At 41.3% G+C, this 22,416-nt stretch overlaps 1 protein-coding gene across 1 annotated transcript in view; it reads left to right on the forward strand.

Annotated features, from left to right (window-relative positions):
• The window catches only part of GLIS1 (GLIS family zinc finger 1), a 181,713-nt gene that overhangs the window by 126,421 nt on the left and 32,876 nt on the right, over nucleotides 1–22,416 (forward strand). Inside the window, exon 4 of the mRNA XM_008925189.3 lies at nucleotides 21,274–21,435. Within this exon, the coding sequence (XP_008923437.3) occupies nucleotides 21,274–21,435 (162 nt within the window). The remainder of the gene's footprint in view (nucleotides 1–21,273; nucleotides 21,436–22,416) is intronic.

A 22,416-nucleotide genomic window follows, 5' to 3' on the forward strand; every position in this document is an offset into this window, starting at 1 on the left:
TTTAAGCAGAGATGGAAAAGATAAAGCACACCACTCCAAACACTAAAAATCTCAATTCTCACAACAAATGCAGGATGTCACTGGGGAGAATTATTTATGTGACCAGTGCTTCTTTTTTTCCCATTAAATAGTTTTTTTCCAGACTTTGAAGGTGTCTAGGTTAATAGTACATTGCTTTGTCTGACGTATTTTCCACCCATCTCTATGTCAATACATCAACTAATAAACCTCACTGTACTTGTGAATCACATCAGTTCCAGCTGCCTTTAAACCTGTACATTTTCTCCTCATCAGCCTGTGTTGTTGCCCTTCTGCCCATCGTTGATTTTGATCAGTTCAGAGGTGTGGTTTCAGACATACCATGTAGGTAGGGATTATCCGGATGAAGTAATTGCATTATTTGTGGTCTGTGGCTAGGAACCCTTTCCTGGTTTTCAGAGAAAATCCACAATGACAAGGTTCTCCATTCACCTCAGGTGAAAATCCTGTTGGGCAAAGTTAGTGTATTCCCATTATAGCTTTTATATTAACGAGTTCATGGAATGGCCAGTTTAACCACATAATGAACACTTGACCTGTTATTTGGTTATACTCTTATGATTTTCTTCTTTCTAGAATTCTCTTTCACTTCTGAACCTTCACTTTTCTTCACAGAGCTTTGCTCTGAGAATGGATTTCACCAGGCAAGAGTAAGCAGCCTGTGTTAGAGCTGCTGCAGTGATGGCTCTTCCAGTGTTTCTGCTGTAAGCTCCATTTTTCAGGGGTTTATAACTTGCTCATAAAAATTTACTGCAAGCTATAATTTGGCACACGGGGTTCCAGCCTGAGAGCATACTGCTTTTCTTATTGAAACTGCATTTGGTTTATTGACAGGCCTGTTTTCAGATTGCAAAAGAGTGACGAGTGAAATAGAAATCTAATTGTTTCAGAAACTTTTTCCCCCTTTTTTAAGACTCTCCAACCCCCAAACAGCTTTAAACATCTACTGGTGCCTTTGAGTATTACAAGGAATTAAAAGTAGTTAAGAAATTCGTGTTTAAATAGTGGCTACTGTGCATATTGAGGAATTATGCCTACAGCGTATAGTGTCTTTCAGCCTGAATAATCCCAGAGAAGCTTTCCAGCTTTCTAGATACAGAAACACAGCTGAGAGATATCAGGCAGGATAAAGGGAAGCAGTTAATGTGGAACCTGTATAAGCAGGGCTGATTGTGATTTGGGCCAGGCCATTCAATTTAATCCATCTACTCTTGCAAAAGACACCAGAGATCTTGTGGACCGGATTTCACTGGACCTGTTGAAAAGCTGGTTGCATCTTTACCTGTTGTAGTGGAGATGCTGGGCTCGGGCTTGCTGGATAAGTTCTGTTTCAGACTAGAATTTTTTTGTGTGGAATGTCACAAAACCAAAGTGCTGTAGCAAGTTGTCAGATCTAACTCTTCCTCCTTGCACCCAGAAAAATTAATTTTACAATGAAAAGGTGCTTTTGCTATCACAGGGTATTCGTACTGTCACGAAGCTTAAAAATGTTACTTCTTGTACCTCCCACCCGGACTGATCTCACCCTTTGAGATTTGTCATGGCTAATTGAGGACTCCTGTTGCAGTCTTCAGGATACAACTTTGAATACTTTTAATAGAAAAAGTTTGGCTATTTAGGTACAGACCAAAAAGACCAAGCAAAGGAATTTTCAGACTGTGTGTGGTCACAGTACTTCAGCAAATCAAGTGGACAAATTACTCTGCTGCCATATCTGTTTCTCTTGGCAGAGCTCTGACAGTCTTCTGGCATCCCCTGCAACTGTCCTCCGCTGTTTGGGATCAGATTCACTCTGCAGATTGTGTGTGTGTAAGGATTCACCATCCTAATGCGCTTAGCAAACATTAGAGAGACTTTTCTTGAAAGGTAATAAAGTACAGATGGAGTTGTCTCTGTAGATGTGTTGGGGAATGATCTGTGCATTTGCTGTTTCTTCCACTCAGGGGGTGCTACTGCAGAGAGATTATATGGACTGAGCCCTTGGCACTGATGCACTGGGAGAACATGGAAGTTGGTACAACTCAGCACCATGGGAGGTGAAATGAAAAATCACACCACATCTGTGCCATTCTTGTACCATCTCCCAGCTCCTTGGGTCTCTTAGGTAGGGATCTGCTCGAAGAGTGAGGGTCAGGCAGCACTGGAGAGGCAGAGAAAAGCAGAGAAAAGAGACAGAGAATGTGTATTGTGTGGCTGGGGCTGTCATTGCCCAGGGGTTGAGGGAGTGTAGAGTGTAGAGTGAATGAGAGTGATGAGAAATTATTGTTTTACAATCAAAGAAATTAAATGGCACACAGTTCTGCTTACACAGAGTTGAGATTGCCCAGTGGCTAAACTTACACCTCTGAGATTGAAGACGTGAGGAATTCTGGTGCCAATTATCTATCCCTAGTTCACTCTTTTAAGATAACACAAGAGAGGACAGGGATGTGAAGTTAACTTGGCAGTTTTGACCCCTATGTAGCCACAGGAGGACTTCACTGCAGATTTACCTGTGAGTCTCAGCTGTTCAACACCAAACTTGCCAACATGAAGCTCGGTTAACCTGGAGCTACAGCTACCAAATGACAACTTGTCTGTTCTCTTCTGGAATATCCAGTTCAGGTAAGCACAAGCTTCTGGAAGCCATGGAAGCAAGAGTTAAAGTAAGTAGACTGAGATGTTAATGTAAGTGGACGGCTCGCAGAGACTCCAGCAGAGCCTCAGCTGTCCCACAGGAGCTGGCAAAAGCCACTGGGCATTGTCTGCCTGCATTCTCTCGGCCTTTACCACCCTCAGCATCGCTGACAAGCTGAGAAGGTCCGTTCCCACAGTCAAGGGACATGTTAGAAGTTACCTTTGCCAACCTCTCATCTCCTCCCCACCCAGTGCAACAGGGGAAAGAAGGCAGCAGCTGCAGATGTGCACAGGGCTGGCTTTCTTTCAGTACTTCCTGCATGTGAGCAGGAATGCCCTGGCCTCTTCATGCCTGGGATGGGCATCGGGTGGGAAATGTGTGGACATTGTGCTGCACATATAAAGCAGCTGCTTAAAACAGCCTGGTCAGTATAGGCACAGGTTTGAGAAATTATGGTGAGGTGCTGGGGTTCGTTTTCATGGGCAAAGCTCAGCCTTTGTGTACCTGACAGGTACAGGTGACTTTAGTTCATTGCGGCTCATCTAATTTATATTTTCTCCAACAGAAAAGGACATTCTGCATTGGTGCTGAGTGCAGTGTTAGGGGCCATTGCCCGGCAAGGGCAGAGGTCAGATGGCTTGGCTTTGCTGAGCACTTTTTCTCTGTTTTTCAGAGTATGAATTAGGACCCTCTTTAAATTTTTTTTTTCTTCTTGGCTTTGCTCTTTAGGTGGTGCTGAGAAGAAAGCACCAAAAGATTTTGTCAGCAAATACTAGGGCCACACAGAATGCTATTTATCTGCAAAGATTTATGTCTGGATAATCAGATGCTCTCTCCCCCTCTGTGTTACTGTATGCAATGATAAATATGATCAGGACATATTTTTCTAAAATTTTGGCAGTCTTTTCTCATCTACAGCTACTAGACTATGTGAAGCCTAATGTCTGTGTACCTGAGAAAATGTAAGCTTTTGATAATGAATGGAAATAATAATCACTTATATTTATATCGAGTCTTTTATTTTAACAAGTCTGAGGTTCACCAAAGCACAGGTCAAGCTGCCTGTCTGTGGAACACTGGAGGGCATGGAGACTTGTGGCAGTTTATGGGAGGAGGAGGGAGATCATATAGAGCTAAGCAAGGATAAGAGCATTAAGCAGGCTGCAGTTTTACTGTATAATTGGTGTTTACTTTAGAGATTGGGAAGTGATTCCCTGTGCTGTCTATTAGCACCTTGCAACCTTGGCTGCGCTGGTCCATTGCTACTCCAAACACAGTTTCACAGTGTGCTGGCTTTCAGCAGCAAACGTGGTTTAAAAAATTCCCCCCGACTGTTCATTCATGGATTGGGGTTTGAATGTTGCTGTCCCTTTCTTCTGTTATTTGTCTGACAGGATCCACAGTTAGAACTGAACAGACCCTGATTAAAATTGATGTTCTCAGTTTTTGGACTCTGGTAAAGTCACTGGCCTGGTGCATAGCATGGCTCTGCAAGCACTTGTGGCTGAAGTGAAGGCATGCAAAACAAAGGAGGAGTGAGCAAAAAAGGGCAAAAAACAGTGGCAGGGATTTCTTAAGTCAGTGGTGGTAGCAAAATGCCTGCTTTGTGACACTGGGCCCTGAGATTAGGTTAGATGGCACCTGCTGAACACACCTATAGTGGATTTTGGTCATACTTTGTATATTTGACAAAGAGATTTTTTTCAGTGCAGCCCACCCAAGTTACATTTGCTCTAAGAGAAAACTGTACATTCAGCACCAGTGCTGAGCGTGACTGGGGGACATGGCAGAGAGGGAGGGCAGTGATAGGATGGCTTTGCTCATTGCTGAAGTAAGAACAGCATTCTTTGAAAACATGCAGTAGTGTGTACTCAGTACCCCAAAGTTCCTCCCTCTAAAAGTGAAACAGAAAGAGGCCTTTATTAGTACATCTTCTTGTTCTTTAATCGTGATGGTCAACATAAATCATTGTCCGTTGAATGTGGTGATTGTAAAACAGTGTTGGGGTGCAACTGCTATTTCGATGCTATCTCAAGTAACCAGCCCGATGTTCAATATTTAATTAAAAGCAGAGAGCTTGGTACAACTAAAAGACAGGAATCTGAAGCCCCAGGAATGGAGTTCTGACATAGTTCTGATAGTTCTGACATACTAATTGATAAATCTTGTTTTACCGCTGCATCTGGGACCAGTCTTTTGTATGTCCTTTATCTCTTTAATTTCTTTTGCACAGAACAAAACAAATTGGAAATGAAAAACACTGGCTTATTGTATTCATCTAAGAACACGCTAATTGAAAATGATTGCTTCATACTGGGCTGGATTCAAAAATATGTACATCTCTCTTTCTCTCTTTTGCACATAAATCCATTAAATACATGTGTTGAAATAGGAACTGCTAGGTCAGAGGGAAGTGAGGTAAATAAACCAGAGACAGGCACTTAAAAGGTATTCATACAACAAACCAAATTCCTGTGCCCAGATCCTTTGGCACAGATATGATTGCCAGAATCTACATTTTCATTAAAAGCAAAACAAAACAAATTTTTGGTTTTGAGCTTTTAGGTCCACAAAGATAATTTGGAAAACATGAACAAGACAATTCTTTTTTTTCCAAAAAGAAAAGCTTAGATTTTCTTAAGCCCACTCAAAGATACTAAAAAAGAAGTGTGGTGTGGTTTTAGGTTAATCTGGAAGAGGATTTGATTGAAGAATTGCTTGTACTCTCTACAACCAGTTCAGTTTCTTTCTCAAATGAGCTTGTGGTGGTAAAGTGGACATATGAGGAACTGTAATAAGGACATTTTTTAAAAATCTGATTATTTTTAATAATTATAAAATCATTGTCCAAATTTTGGTCTAAATTCAAAGGGATTTTTTTTTTAGGTTCTATCACCTGAAAATTCTAGTAGAAAGACATTAAAATTACTTAGAGTTTAGGGGGTTTTTTTGGGGAGGAAATGTTGATATCAGATGAAATGTGTGTCACGTATGTTGCATGCTGGTAGTGTCAATCTGAAGGATTAAAGTAAAATAAAAACCCAGTTAATATTATAAACCAGTTTGTTTATAAAACCAGTTTGTTTATAAACTACATCAGAGGGCGTTACAAGAGCGCACAGTTTTCCAGTTAGGATTCCTGTGCACACAATCAGAGTATAAAGTCCCATACACAAAAGCAGATCAAAGAATAGCAGTAACTGTGTGTTTCAGCTGAGAACTGTTCCTGACAGATCACAGATCCATGGCAATAGGCTCCTTCGTGGCTAAATTGCCAGTTATTGAACAGTGGCCAGCAGTAAAGAAGTGGGTCATGATGGCTTCTCGTTTCTATGCAGCATTACATGGTTTTATCCTGTTTATCCTCACCGTTATTATATTGCCACTTACATGCTAAATCACCTACCCAGCTCTGAAAGGGCATGAAATTTGGCCAGCGTTATGCTGTGCCTGGAGTTTAGAATTCCCCAGTTTTTCACAACTTTTCAACTGGCATTAAAAGCAGCAAAAAAAAAAAAAAAATAAAAAAAATCAAGGTTTTATTTAGTGTGGTCCCTGCCTCCAGATCTCCTATCCTGACATCAGTTAGCATGCATTTGGAGCTGGACTGTTATGTTTGGCATTAAAATGTTTGGGTTTTGTTTGTTTCTTGTCACTTTAAGTATCAGATGAAGTGTCAGTGGGTTTGTATCTGGGACAGCTGTGTCAACTTTTTACTTGTAGGCCAACACCACAACTTAAGGGGAGAAAGGCAGAAAATCCCAGGTGAACTGGTGAGTGTGTGGCTTTAAGTACACTGTGTGTGGACCAGTGGACGTGGCATTTTTTATATGCTGGGCTGTTTTTCAGTGGGTTTACAGGCAGAAGAGAAAAGGCCAGTCCTGTGAGTTAGCACCCAATTCATTCCTGTCTGTTGGAGGTGGGAGAGCTGAGTAACTTGACTGTTTGAACAAGAAGAGATTCACAAAACTTGTTTTGCTAAAAAACAAACTTGACTTTTCAGAACAACGTGAAAATGGGCACAATAATCACATGCTTTTGGTAAAAGCAAAATAATTTCTTCCTGCTATTAAGCCCAACAGCACACTGGCTTTGAGCTGTTCCATTATCACTGTGAAGAAAGTTCTCATTTTCCCCTGGAGTGGTTTTTGGGTTTTTTTCTTCTCTGGAGAGGTGAGTCTCTCTACCAAAGACTTGTTCTGTGCACTCTGGTCAATTTTTTAAATGCTGTGGGACCATGCCATTGAATGAAAGATAGGATCCAAAGAAAGGAAAGAAAGATAGGATCCAAATTGCCAGGATGGATCAGATGGATGCAGCAATGCTGTGAAGAAAGCAGAGGGCAGGACAGTGTCATAGCAGGCCAAGTGAAGAGCCTGTAATGCCCAGGTGCATTTTTGTGGCTCAGTTTGAGGTCACAGCTGAGGTCAGGACTGGCCCATCAGGTTGGCACAGTGTCTCTGAGGCAACTAGAGATAATACAAAATACTCCTCACAGATGCTGCTGTGGGAAAATACCCTTTCAGCCATGACTGCAGGAACATACTTTTCCCTTCCTTTTTTCTGTCCGATGCCAAGAATGTTTTATATGCTGAGAAAACTGATACTGATGCAGGGGGAGAGGACTCTAAGAAATGTTTGCAAGCTTAATTAAGGCTTGAACCCAGTGATCTGATTAATTGCCTTGCAGTGTGTGGATTCAACTGACGTGCAGGGAAGGCCAGCCTAGGGGAGAAGATGATTTTACCCAGAGGGTCTCCTCTGTTGGCCAGATCTTTTCTGTGCCCTGATGGAGGGTCATTTCCTATTGTCACTGACATTGTTTGCCAAAGATGGCTGCGTGTGGCTTTTAATGGTGAGTGCACAAATGTGTCTGTGGTAATCTGTTGGCGTAATCCTTTGTGGCTGAGTATGTCCTGCACGTTGTTGCTGTGCCAGGGCATGCTTTAACTAGAGCCTGCGGGCTGTACTCTTATGTTTAAGAGCTGTGATTTTGTCATGGTAAGTTCTGATGGAAAATCATGTGTTAGTTATGGTAGAGAATGTCAATGGAGAACCAAACAAAGTAACAAAAAAATGGGGTATGTTTTGTGCTGCCTGACACGGGGTATTTAGGTGCACGGACTTGGTTGATCTTAAGCAGAACTAGGTTCACACATCAAAATCAGTATCATGTTACTCATTGTACGCAGGATTCAGAGGCAGAAGGATTATTCTGTACCCTCTTTATAATTTCTTTTGTCACCATCCCAGGTTCTGATTTTAAAATCTTTTCTGTTCAGTGGGCACAGTCTGCCACACGGGTTGCTCAGCGTTTGTTCTGCTTCCTTTGTCTTGCTTTTCTGTGCTGCTCTGTTTTTCTTCGTGACCCCACAGTGAAAGCAAGATGGTGATTGCAGTTGACCCTGTTGAGAACCAAACTGCTCTATTTGCTTACCTGCAATCTCCCCACACCCTGTGTTTCCCTGCCCTCCAACCCAGTCAGGCTTTGGCCTTGTTCTCCCAGAGGCTGTAATTCTCTTCTTTGTCACAGAATCATAGAATGATTTGAGTTGGAAGGGACCTTAAAGATCATCTCCAAAGAAGGGTTTTCATGCTGAGAGCCTCTCTATCTTTTCAGCTGCATTAGCTGGTCTAATAGAAGGTACTGTTTCTCCCAACAAACCTTTCATTACTGCCATTGGAATACGTGTTTTTATTTGCAATGGAAAGTTGAGGTTGTTTTGGAATTCTTCTGAGGAAGGAGAAAAGGACACGGCTTTTAAAAAAGTTATGGTAGCTTTTTGGAAAGTTCTAATCATTCATTAAATGAAAATGTTCATTCTCCTTCTTAAAGAACTCATTGTGGTCACATAGATTACCGTGAAATGAAAGCAAGTTTGCTGCAGAGCTCATCTCTTGCACAGAAAAATAAACTGACTCTTTTTTTGCCAATTATGAGGTGATGAGAGAAGAAATGTAGATTAATTCAGAATTCCCAGCCTGTATTCACACAGAGTATCATTTGAAAAAGTGTGATGGAAGTCTTTATCAGAATTCTGTATGAGTAAATGATGGGCCAAACCAGGCCAGAATTTTGGGATAAGAAATAAGCTGTGATGTTCTGATGTGAAGGTGCCGGTAGAATTGGAATAAAAGCAACAAGATCTTCTTAGTGTTTGAAAGTAGAGTCATGGAAAGAAAGTTCTCTCCAGAAGAATCACAAAGCAGTGTGGCCTGAGACCAGCGAAAATGAGCCTTTCCTGTCCAGCTGTGTGAAGAGCCAGGCTGGGACTGTTCTTACCTGTGGAGTGCTCACTCAGTGCAAAGATCTCAAGGTGCTTTAGAGAATTAAGGCCAAAGAATTGGGGCCAGAGAGACTCAAATACAAGCCAGAGAGACACAAATGCACTTACTTCCACGTTTTGTAGATGATTAATGAGTGACAGAGGGGACACATGTTTAGAGTCTTGCTCTAAGTTTGGAAATGAAGTATTGTACATACTCAGACCAGAGGCTGTACATTGCTTGTGCCCTTGGAATAACCTTATTCCTCTGCACCTGGAAGTTGTTCTCCACCCACAAAACCCAGTGGGCCTATTTAAAGCCAATTCACAGGTGTCTGAAACTTTACATATAGAGGTGTGAGACTATTTAAAACACATGTGCAGGTGTTTACATTGCAAAGTGCAGGAGCAAGTCCGTGCACATCCAATTTAGGTTTCATGTTGAAAGACATGGCTACCTTAAAGGAAGTCCAGGAACAGGTGGCAAGGTTGGCATGTTCCCAACTATATCAGAAAGGAGATAAGCCATACTATAAGGGCCCCATTTTTATGCTGTATAAAGTATATTCTGGTTGCTTGTTTGATGTTATTTCTTTTCAAGCATCCAGGAGAACATTTCAAACCTAGAGGTGCATTAGCAAACTACCTGAAGATGTGTGTGTCCAGCATTCTCTCCAGTGTTCTTCCCCTGAAGTTCGTGATCCTGACAAATGCCAAGCCTGGCACCCCGAGGAAGCAGAAGCATTCCTTCGTCCTGCTTCAGAACCAAAGTGGACAGGCCAGGTATTCAGGCATAGCAAGTCCAAGGCTTTCTAAACCTCAAGTGACACATAGGACCCAGTTGTGGAGGAGAATGATTATAGGGAGTAACAGCCCTATACACCTCCTTTATCTCAGTTAATCTCTCAAGTTAGTCAAAAAAGGAGGAGTACAAATGCCCTGTTGTCTCAAATGCTTGGAGTTTGCAGATGGAAGATACAGGAATGGAGACAGAAGCTTTCTTTGGGTTTGGAAATAGGTTTGCAATAGCCTCCTGCATAGCCTCTGTCCCGGAAGCAAATAGAGCAAGTCCCACCAGGAACAGAGGCTTCTTTCCCTCACCTCAGTGGGAGCTGGGAGAGCTGCTAAGGGTTGGCCGTACCAGAGCTCACATGAACTAAGAAGCTCCAGCATCTGGAAAGAGCCCAGCACATTTTAAGAGGGGCTGCACAAGGGCTTGAAGTCACCCAGCACCTTCAGCTCATCACCCCTGGGTGCTCTCCAGAGCCAGAAGGTGTGGATTCAGCATGCAGATGTAAAAATGAAACCCGGGGAGGTTTGGTTGGGGTGTGGCCTGAGTTCTGCCTGTAGTTTTGGGTCATTCTGCTTGATTTACCCAATCTGCTCTGGCCCACGCTTGCCTCAGACTCCTCATTCTGAACCCTTAGCACAGGACTCAGCAGCACATTTCAGGACACAACTCTTGTGCCTGGTGCTTTCTGCAGAGATGGGATCTGGGAGCGTCAGGGCTCCAAGAACAGTGATAGGAGGCATAAACAACTTGAAAAACAAAATAAACTCTTGCTATCAGTCACAAGGCGAGCTGTCCAACACAACATTGGTCTCTGATTTTATATTTAATTTTAGAAGCTGAAACTAAATGTTTTAATTTTATATTATTCTCAACATAATGCTAATTTGCTCCAGATGTCCACTCCGAGCTGAACGTTGCCATTTTGCATAGAAAGCATGTGCGTCAGTGATTTATTCCAAATAGCTTCTATTTTACTGCATTTCATTTTATTCTGAATGAAGTACTTAACAACATGTTTCTCTTTAAGAATCTTACTTAATCATATGGATATAATTTCTTCAATTTACGTTTTCAGTTCTTTAGTGTGGTGGCCACAGGGTGTTTCTTAACCTAGGCAGATTAAATGCACATGTTGAAAGCTGCTTATATTTGATTTTGAGGCACTTTCATTTCAAAGTCCTTCACGTAAGGTACAGAAGTGATTGTGGTTTCCTGCTAGGTTCTGGGATGGAGGTATAACTCTCAGGAAAATCTTGGAGATACCTTCTAAATGTTGGATAATCATGCATGACAATAACATAATTTCATTTCTTCCAAAACTGTGGTCTACCGAGAGTGTTTAAGACTGTTTTTATTGGGGTTCAGGAAGAAAAGAGATTTAATTTTCTTGTCATTTCTGGGCTGCAGTTCAACATTTCAATTTAAAACCTATTTCCGTTGAGTTCCCTTTCCAGTTTCCCCTCAAAAATATTATCTTAGAAAATTTCTTTTATTCAGTTATTTTCATATTTATTTAGCAGCATATTAAAAATTGTTTGAGACAGCTCAATACGAAACCTTTGTTGTTTGAGCCTGGCTCATTCAGCCATTCCTGTCCATGGGCTGCTATTGGTCAAGTATGTCAGGAATGTCCTTTGGCAGCGTCCTCGGAGCTACGTCATGTGTGTAAAGCGGAGTCGGCGTGGATGGGAGGCTGGTCTGGACCTTGGAACAAAGTCCAGGGAAGATTCTTATTCTTCTTTCATTTTAAAGCTGTCCCAGCGTAGGTAGTTTGTAGAAAGGTGGGGTGATTTGCAGTGGTTGTACAGTCTAAGTGTAATACACCAGATTCCTCAGATACCTAAACCTATTGTTCTTCCCTTTTAAAAATCATTCTTATCCATATAATCCCTTTTCCTCTTATGCTTTTAGACTGCAACCTATACAATGGAATCTAAATTCCAGGAGGTCACATCATTTTCAAGGCAGGTTATTCCCACCTGAAATCATGTTCATCTGTATTCATTTAGATCTTCTTTTTGCACCTCTTTTTCAAGCTTAGCTTTTTCAGAACTAACCTTGCTGTTATTCTACAATTGTATTAGTTTATTACAATGAATTGTTGACACAGCTGGTAGGGAGCTAAGTGCTGTGGTTTCACACAGTAAAATTTCAGACAATATGTGTAGCACTTCTTTTTCATATATATCATTTGAAAGCCATATGATTCACCAATATGTGTTATTGTTATCCACCCATGTGGGATACAATCTATTTTAAATTAGTGAAGCGACTTGCTAAACTCCCTGTAAACAATAAGACTGTGGGAAAACATTAAGTGCTATTCAGAAAAGAACATTGCTATACTGCCTTTTATCCAAAGGATCCCACAGTGCTGTAGAGAATGGAGGGACCTGGCACTGCTGCCACGCCGGCTGCTCTTCAGCAGAGCTCATCTTCCTCTTCACCACAGGCTTTAGAAGGAGCTCCAGCACTTAAACCTAGAGCATGGTTTGGTGGAGAGCAGAACCACCCACACCAGTCCAACATGCTGGGGTGTAAATCCCCATGGGTGAAGAGCAGCAATAGACTTGGTGGTGTTTGTTAGCAAAATCTTGATTTAACATCCAATATAATCACTTCCCAGGTTGGAGTGCATCAGCCACTGTACCTCTTGAAGCACTTGGTGCATGGAAGTGTGAGGTGACAGGAGCAGCTCAGACTCTAACAGAGGGCATCCCATTATACTGGATTTATCTGAGGGAAGGAGCTTAGATATGGACCATTGCTAGAGCTCAGGTGGAGCACAGCAGTCATTTACAAAGGGCAGCAACAGAACTGTGTTCCCTGTCTCTGAAACACGGCCCTTACGACAGTGCAGTACCTGACCAAACCTAGGCACTGATTTGATTTAGGCAAGGCCAGAAAACTAACTCCCTTTAAAACAGGTGATGTCTTTTTCTAGGAACATTTTTCTAGGAATAAATCTCTCAGATTTTCCTTCATGTAGTGAACGTGGCCAAGCAAGGCAAAATGCAAACACTGCAAGGCTAAAAGTAATGACATGGGATAAAGTGAGGATAAGTTCCTTATTTGTAGGAAGAGCGAGAGAGTGTTCTATCAGAAAGAGATTATCCCTCTCCATGTTGTTACCCTCTAGCTCTGTGTCAAGTCACCCTGTGGGATTCTGTTATACTGTGCCTGGAGCGGGTCTGTGGGTGAAGGAGGGAACCACGTCCCTTGGGATTCTGCTCCACAGCCAGGGCACGAGGGAAAGCAGGATAACGTCCCCAACCCTGCAGTGACAACAAGCTCCCATCACATCACAGTCTCTCTTTCCCAGTGGTTCACCAGCAGCTCTTCAGAGGCTCTTTGCCAGAGCTCAGCTTTACACATGAGGAAGTGTCAGGCATAATCATTTTAGCCTTGAATTACAGGTTGAACCCCAGTCTTCACTTAGGGATAATCAGATTGGCCCGGCATGGCACAGAAAAGAGCAGGAGCCTGTCTGAGCATGGAAAATCCCACTGAGTTGTCTACTCCCTTGCCAAGAAGAACCTTGGAAAAATATGTATCTTCTTATCAGGTGTGAAGATTAATCCAGTGTTGACAATTTCATGCAGCTTGTCAATTTGCAGGGATCTGATCTTTAGAAGTTACAACTGGAGATAAAAGCTCCATTATGTGCTTGTGGAAATGAGCACAGGTAGAGTATGAGAAGGACAGTAGGTCTTAAGACAAAAAAAATCCCCCCATCTAAAATGGGAGAAAACCCCAGGAATAAAGCTACATGCTCCATGAAACACAATCAGTGAGAAAAACTAATGATTTGTGTTGAACCACCTACAAAAAGTTGTATTTGCAACAAAAACCCCGCACACAGATGGGTGGAGAGTTACCTCGGTGCTATTTTTCATCTTTCCTAAGAGAGAGCTTGGATGTAGGGGGCTAGTTTAGTCAGCTGGAGACAGTGATTTCCAACTGTAGATCAGATTTCATCCACAGGATCCTCCTCTGTTTGATCTGCCAAGGACAGGAGCCACTCTGTAAGCTGTGATGACATGTGACGAGTTCCGACTGTAAAACTTATTTATTTATTGGTCTTGACAAAGTTGGGAGCTGGGTTTTCCAGGATTGAAAAAAGCTAGTAGTCAGGGGGATGAGTGGGAAGTTAGGATGGACACTCACTGTTGCCAGATGACACCGTATTTGTGACACACAGGGTTTGGCTCACTCTGGTCCCAAATCTTCCTGTGTCTGGGGACAGACGGAGCACAGACCTATCCCGGAATGCCCTGCCTGTGGTGTGTTGATAAAACCCATCTTGTTCCTAGACATGCTGTTGGTCTGTTACAAAAGGCAGCCTGGACTATGTGTGGATCTTTTTCGTCCTTTACTGGTTCATGAAAAATATGAAATAAAGAGGGAAGTTTTTCATTTTTCTTTTCCATATAAATGTTTGTTAGTGAATAGATTCAGAATATTTCAATTACAGTTGATTTTAGTGTCTTATACCAGTAGAACAACTAAAGATTGTTTGCTTAATTCCTGAATGTGTGCATTGTTTTTAGCAACCATTTTTAATTTACATGTTTGTCCTGCCTCTTCAAATCTCCCATTGGATTCAGAATGTATACCAGGGCAGGCAGCTTCTCTGCCATCCTCTGTGCAGATGTCTCTCCCAGAATCAGGAAAGTGCCCTGCACTGGGCACAAAAGGGTTGCTGAGCTCCCCAGCATGGATGAATGTCCTCTGCTGAAAGAGAGCGCTCAGCACATTACAGGGACAGCTCACAGAAGCAGAGTGTGTAATTTTTAATAACTGGGATAAAAACCCTCAGTGACATCTTTAAAATATAAATGCTTTTTCTTGTTTCTTTTATTTCTTCCCCCCCTTATTTTGCCTTTTCATCTCTCCTCCTTTCAATTCCATTAAGCTTCATTGTACAATAATATATCGCAGTGGACTTTTTTCAATTATGTTTTTGATTTTTTTCCTCCTTGTTACTATAAAACTCCAGATGTTTTGAGACTTCATGGTTCTCTGAATTATTTTTTCCTTTATTTTAATCTTCTTTTGTAACATGCCACACATGTGGTATTTTGGCCTTTTAAGATGCTACGCTATGCTAATCAGCCATAAGTTTTGAGGTAGATGTTTTTTCTTTTTTGTAATTACTTTTTTTTCCTTCTTGCTGTTGCTGTCTCTTTATATTTTTCTTCTTTTTTTTCTCTTATTTTTTTTTATTTTTATTTTTTTTACCCCAACTGGTTAGTCCACATCAACCATAATGTATTCTGCCTTTGTTCTGAGGCTGCATTCTTTCTTTATTATTCATTAATTTATAAACTAATCAATATCTATTATAGATTAATTTTTAAATTAATGTGGCTAAAATAGGGACCAGAATACAAAGATGTAGGCAGGGGTGTAGGACAGAATTTCATTTAGGTTTCAGCTGAAATAGGTGTAAATAGGTGATGTTAGATGCAAACTGGAATGGAAATGTTTCCTTGGAAAGTGAAGAAAGGCAATGACTTGCTGATCCAGAGGAACACGTTTTTGAAGTACATGTAGGAAACTATATTTTTTGTTTAAATAATCTAATAGTACTGGAGGGAAGCATTTTTAATTTATTTGTGGTTCTTTTCTGGCACAGCTGGAGAGGGTTTTTAATTGATTTTGTTCAGTCTTAATTTTGTCCCCCAAACAAGCAGATCTGGCTTCAGATATTAGAGCAGAAAATCTTGGATTGTGTGTTGTCCTTTAATTTCAAATAGCTTGTAAGCTATTCAAAAAATCCCAAATAAAGAATAGTTTCCCAGTTACATCTGAGGAACTAAAGGGGCTGACATGGGGTGTCTTCTTTGCTCATTACATGACCCTATGAATTTTGCATTTTGTTCCTTAAAATGTTGCCTCATGTAATGTTATTTTTGCCTGCAAACCATAATGCTGCATTCAGTCCAACTGTAATGAGGTTTCAGAAAATTGTTTGCTTTCCAAATGACATATTTAGCAAAACCTTATGGCAAAATCTGTGGCTGTCATGCTGCTGATAATAAGATATCCCGACTTTCCTCGTTCATTCTCATATGTTGCAGCAAATAAATGCAAGTACCTCTGTTTTGACAAATGTTTATCCTTCTGCTTGATTAAAGAAGGATTACTAAAAAGGGTTTTAATAGTAGCAATGGGATCTTGTGAAAAGGATAGGATGCTCTGACAGTTTCCCAGATATTTTGTGTTTTGCTGGAAAACGTATGGAAAAGCTCAGCTTGCTCCCCGAAGGGCCTGACTGGCACTAGAAGAAATAAATCTGTGAATATTTCAGTGGTTCAACCTACGTTCACCCCATTCAGGGGATGTTGGCAGGCAGGTGGTTGGTTCTGCAGTCAGAGAACTCTGTGTGTGGAAATCACCTCGTGTGTAGGATCAGAGCTGGTGACTCATGACTTAAATAAGCCTGTTGTTATGTCCTGTGTGGGCCAGGTCTGCATTCCTTGTGCACCCCTAATTGCTGATACTGCCAGAGGGGGTTCAGGAGTATTGGGGGCTCATAAAATCCATAAAATTGAAATTAAAGAGACAGCCTTTATAAAGTCTTGTTGAATTCTGTGGCGCGTGTCGATCAAACCCCTCCTCCAGGGTTTTCAGTGTATTCCTATTTCCCAGTTTCATGTTAATTGGGAAGTGTACAACATGTCTAACAGCACAAAAAAACCCGGGCTACTGGTGTACTGTGTGTTGATGTCAAATGGTTGGCTGTAATTGCCCTAAAGTCCCACAATGTGAAGGATGTGTTGCATTTATACTGTGGCTTACTTTTCTGGGTTCTTCTTTTTCCTGTTCTGAACCTTTTTACCTTTTCTTCTCTTACACACCAGCAACTGTACAACAGTCTGGCAAAAGCCCTGAATGCTTTTTTAAAAGACAAATAATAAAAAGTACAAACAATTTTCCCCAGGATTCAAATGAAATAGCATGTGGAGGTGTCACTTTGCAAACATAAATTGTTCAGGCTTTAAAAATAAAACCAAACCCAGAAATTGGCAGGTCCTTTTCTGTTACAGGTATCTTCCATTTTATTCTTACCACAAAGGGGAAAAAAAGCAAGTTCTGACAATTTAAATTGTAAATTTGAATCTGGCTAAATGAATTGGGATTCTTTAGGATGTGGAGAGCTCATTCCTATGGGTTGCTTTTAACATACACAACTAGTTCTGTTGAGTTTAATAAATGAGTCATATTACTCGTGCTCAACTGTTTGCAGGATGAGGGCTTTACATTGTAGCTACAACAGCAAATTAAACATTAATCTAATAAGGAGTTAGCTAGAAAAGACAAAGCACCAAAACAGATATTTAGGTGCTGGTGTTGGGTGGAACAACTCAAGTGTTTAAGATCCTGACTTCAGTTACAGTTTGGAGCCCCACAAGGCCCCGACATTTGCCTCAGTGTGCTGTGAAACCATGATGCTATTTAAAGAGTGGTCTGACTGTTTCCTCCCCTCCAGAAGGGATGCTCAGCCTCACAGGGTCCTTTTTCTCATAACATGTTTTTCAATAAAATTTTCCCAATTTTGTAATCAGTTGGGAAGAAAGAACATTTCACAATGTTCGTAAGGCTTGGGGATGTTTTGACCAGACATCAGATTTCCTATTGATAGCATGGAATGCTTTGGAATGAAATGTTTTGGGTTTTCCATCTGTAGGCTGTCTGAGATGTCAGCAGCCAATATGACCTACTCTTTCCCTTTTAGGTCTATAAATAAAAGGCAGCTTGTTTAACTGATCTTGCAGTGGAGAGCAGAGGTGTATATTAATGAGCTTGCTCTAATGGCACACTGGACCTATTTAGCACTACAACTGTGAAGGCTTCTCTTTTTCAGTCATAACTCATTTCCTAAGAAAATGTCAGTTATTGCTTCACCCCATGGTCTGAGCTGGTTAGTTTATAGTTTATTTCTTCTGATCTGTACCACTGACAGATATTCTAGACATGACTGTGATTAAATATGCTTATAAAAATGATAAACATTTGATAATATAAACCCTCTTGGGAACACACTGTTATTTCTGCATGGCAGCATTCTCAGGTGCATTCAAAGTATAATCTGGAAGCAAAGAAAAAACATTTTAAGCAATTACAGTTATTAGATTAAATTGTTTTGTTAGGAAGATTGTGATGTGTTTAGATCACTGTGAGATAGTTCAGCGTTTTCATAACTATGTCTTTTAAATGCATGAGACTGCAGCAGTGATATTTTACTGTAAAATAAAGATAACATATATTTCCATGTGGTAGGGAACTAATTTAGTCCCATAAATTTCTACAAGGTATTTTTTCCTAGTAGAAGCCCTATTCTGAAAGCAGCAGTAGTTATAAAATCCAGTAATGCCTCGTGCTCTTCCTGTAATCATGTGGCATTGTTTTGTGTCTGTGCTCGGATGTGTGCAGCATAACAGTGTCTGAAACACATGAATGATTCACAATAAAGACAAAAGTAGTAATTGCAATATAATTATTATTTTTATTGATGAACTTATTTAAGAGCTCTGTTGACATTTACAGACTTTTGAGGATCATGCAGTGTTTGTTACAGTTATCCCAGGCATCAAATGTCCACAAAATGTTTAAGATTGTAGGATTAAGCAGTGACAGATTGGGGCCAGATGTCTGGGAGATACCATAAGTGGCCTTCTCGGTTGATAAAATGGCTCTTACCATCCTAAAGCCCTTTCAGAACTGAACATTTGTTCTTTGTAGTTGAAGCTGAGGCACTTGTGGGATGGCTGAATGTTCCTGGGGGTTATTTGAAAAAAGGAATGAGCACCAGTTTCTCCAGGAGTAGTTTTATTTAGTGTATATATAAATATACACTACACTCCAAGTAGCAAGAATAGGTGGAAGGGTTAAAAGAGTTGGTGAAAAGCAGTGAAACCCAAGAATTACCTTACAAAGTCATCCTAACAACAGCAGCCCAGTTGAAGTTATCTTGTTCTGTGCAAGTGTACAGTTAAGACACCTCCCCTTCAGGGAAGCTGTGTCCTTCAGGGAAAAACTGCAAGGGATACAGTCAGCAGATCCAGCAGGAAATAAAGGAGGTGAAATAGTATTTCCTGGAGTCCTTTGAAATGGAGACCTTCTTGCAGCTCTGAGTGGATTCTCTCAGCCCCACCCTTCTCAGCTCTTTGCACCAGCTGCTTTTCTCCCCCTTTTCAGGCCTTTCATCTTCACCTTCTCCTCTTCTCACCACTTCCCAGCAAGGTTCTTGCCCCCACTCCTTTTCCATTGATTTTCTTCCTGTTTCTCCAACCTAACCTTTGCCAACCCTGCCTCCTTGAAAATCTGGGTGCTATGATTTTGCTGAACTCTGCTTTATTTGTCATAGACTTCAGCATATTCGAGCATTTCAGATTGCTCCGTTCTGAATCCTTGTCAGATTTTTAGAGATGATTAAGAAGATAGCTTGTTTCTTTTGAAGCCTTGGGGCTTGGTCACTTCCAAACTCCCCCGCCTCCGTGCACCAGCTCAAGTGTTCAGGGAGGGAGTTGTGGCCAAACAAAACTTTTGAAGACATAGACTGCATGTCTCCAGGTGACTCTGTGGATCTATCTCGATAGCTGTGATGGGAAAAGACATAATATATACATATCAGATAGTTGTCTGGACACACAGACCCAATATGCCATTCAGACTGATTAAATATCTGGCCAGGGCAGTAAAACATGTAGGGCAGTAAAAGCCATAGTGATCCTGTCATGTGTGAGTGGCTGGGAAAGGCAGAGATTTTCCAGGAACCCCTCTGTGGGTGTGCCTGTGTGTTGGAGCGCATTGGTGTGTTCAGTTTGTAGTGTGCAGAGCTGATCTGCATCCCATGGCAGGACACAGCCTGAAAAATGAAGTGCTGGCTAGGGAATCTGGATCACTTTGGTCACTGTGTTGAGGTACTTAAAAAACACACTGGTCTGAGAAGGCTGTGGTGGACCTTTTTCCACCAGTAGTTTAAATTGCCTTTGGCAGGCACAGGGAGATGAGGCACCTCCAGGTTACAGTGTCTTCGAGGTTCCATCTGCATCCAGTCTTCCTTCCCAGCCTTCTACCTGCAGTGCTGGATACACAACAGTCAGGAGGCTGCATGCACTGATGTGTGTAAGAGGTGTGTGTGTGACAAATAGGACTGGCAAAGTGGTGATTTCTGTGGTGCCATCTGAGGAGCCATGGGTTCCTGGAAAGCTGCTGAACAAAATCTTGACTCAGCAGAGGGAAGTGACAAAGCACTTGCTAATTTTGTGAGAGTCTGGATTTTACTCTTCTTGAGCAAGAATCGTATAAAAAACTATGGCTTACAGAAATAGTGGTTAGAACGGGCTGCCCAGAGAGGTTGTGGATGCCCCATCCCTGGAAGCGTTCAAGGCCAGGTTGGACACGAATCGGAGCAACCTGGTCTAGTGGACAGTGTCCCTGCCCATGGCAGGGGTGGAACTGGGTGATCTTTAAGGTCCTTTCCAACCCAAACTGCTCTATGACGATACACCTACCTTCTTTCAGAATGTTAGCATTGATATGAAGGTTTTTATCTGCATAAGACACCAGAAGATCTGCAGTGCCTTGAAGCTGAGTGGGCAAAGTAATGCATCCCATCACACAAGTCTTGTGCATGTATTTGTTCCCTGTGTGTAAGTATCTGAGTGCATTTTATGGGTTTGCAGGTGTGTGAATGTGCACACACAAGTATTTGTGCTCACCTGAGGGAGTTCCCAAAGCCCATCCTAGGGACAGTGCCTCCACTGCAATTGCCTGTTGTCTGTAACACTGAAACTTAGCAGTGAGCAAGGCAAAACACCCTTCCCTTGGCCTGCTAGTAGCTGGAAATTTTACTTATTTATTTATTCAGATTTAATTTGAAACAGTGACTTTTGTTATGAGCGCTATACAGTGTTTCATTACTGAGCTCCCTAATGAAACGGGTGCTTAAGAAGTCAGAATTGCTCAGGTTACTGGTTGTATAAATGCAGAGAACAGCTCTGAATGATAGAGCTAGTAAAGAAAAGGGTGCAGAATAACAGCAGAGTTCCTTTGGATTGATCTTCAAATAGATCAGGCCTTCCTGTAATCGTCTGTGCTCATCAGCTCCAGTGTATTGTATTTCAGACACCGGAAACCAGGTTCTAACCCACCACAAATAGCTTCTCTTGCTCTCTGTCTGTAGCAGCTAATTGTTATTGCCCACAGTGGCTCCTGTGCCAATTAACATCTCAGAGGACTCATCAGAATACTTGTTCTTTTCTTTAAATTTTCTGTTCTGACACTGTGTCTTTAAGCGTTTGGTACTTCAGACAGAACATGTGAGATATTTATAACCCTTGTATTATTACTGAGCTACACACCATGTCTTCGGTGACAGATTAAATGAGCAGCACAATATGTTGTGTTTCATCCATAAATTTCAACAGATGTTTGAACGTTGGTTGATTTATTGCACATCCAACTTGGATCTTACACTGTTCTCATTGTGGCTGCACATGGTTTATTTAATAGTACTTTACAGCAATTTTTTTTATGATGTTTTTTAGTTTGAAGGGTGCAACAAGGCATTTTCTAGGCTTGAGAACCTCAAGATTCACCTCCGGAGTCATACTGGGGAGAAGCCATACCTGTGTCAGCATCCTGGCTGCCAGAAAGCTTTCAGCAACTCCAGCGACCGGGCAAAGCATCAGCGGACACACCTGGATACCGTAAGCATGATTTCATACTGGGACTTGCACAGAGCTTTCCAGTGGTCCTTGTGCACAATTGGTTCTGCAACTGGAGGGGGACTGTGCCTTTTCATGAGGAGAGTCTTAGGAAATTCAGCTATAAGCAATAGTATTTTGTTTTGAACTGCATGTGCTTTGAGAAATGAAAAAGCCTTGATCACAGGCAAATTCGTGTGTGTTACTCATGCTGAGGAGTAAGTTACGCAGGACTAAGTTACTCAGCAAGCTCTCCTATTGTTCCTGTTCCAGTAAGAGGGGCAGCAGCACAATAAGGTATAACGTGAGTGAAAGCTGAGTCACTGCTTCTGCACCAAATGTGTGTCATTGTCTCGCTTCCTGTCCCGTGTTGCTTCAGTGAATGTTCTGAATGAATGCAAAAGCAGGTCAGACCTCTCAGTGGAAGGTACATGCACCTCAGTTTTGGACAGTAATTTTGTAAAAGCGAAAATACATCTGTCTTATAACTATACGAAATTTGTTAAGTACCCACCATCAGAATTAACTGTGAGAAACAAATTCTTTTATTCTGTACAGTGTCTTGGGCTTCAACTAAAATGAAATCACCCTATTATAGGGAAAGAAAGTAATGAGGCAGCTTTGCAGATGAGTCAAATCCTCAGCATAAAGCTTGTAAAGAAAAACAGAGTTGTTCCTTTGTCTTTTTCAAAGAAGTGAATATATGGTTTAACGTTTGGCCAAGTGTTTATGGGGCAGAACTTTTGAGTTTAATTGATATTTACTTTTTAAGCAGTTACACATTTCAGACAGTGCAGCATTAAGGAATGTCTAATGTACATTATGCCTTGCAAAAACAAACAAGTAAGAGAAGCGAGTCAGTCACATTTTCCAAACCAAAGCACACTTACAATAACACACTTACAAAAACAAATTTATTTGAAAGTCAACCTGAGAGATTTGAATTTGTAATTAGTTCTAAAATGCATCTCTTTTGAAAGTGGA

The sequence above is a fragment of the Manacus vitellinus genome, unplaced genomic scaffold, assembly GCF_001715985.3.
Source record: "Manacus vitellinus isolate BGI_N305 unplaced genomic scaffold, ASM171598v3 scaffold_21_pilon, whole genome shotgun sequence".
Classification (NCBI taxonomy): Eukaryota; Metazoa; Chordata; class Aves; order Passeriformes; family Pipridae; genus Manacus; species Manacus vitellinus.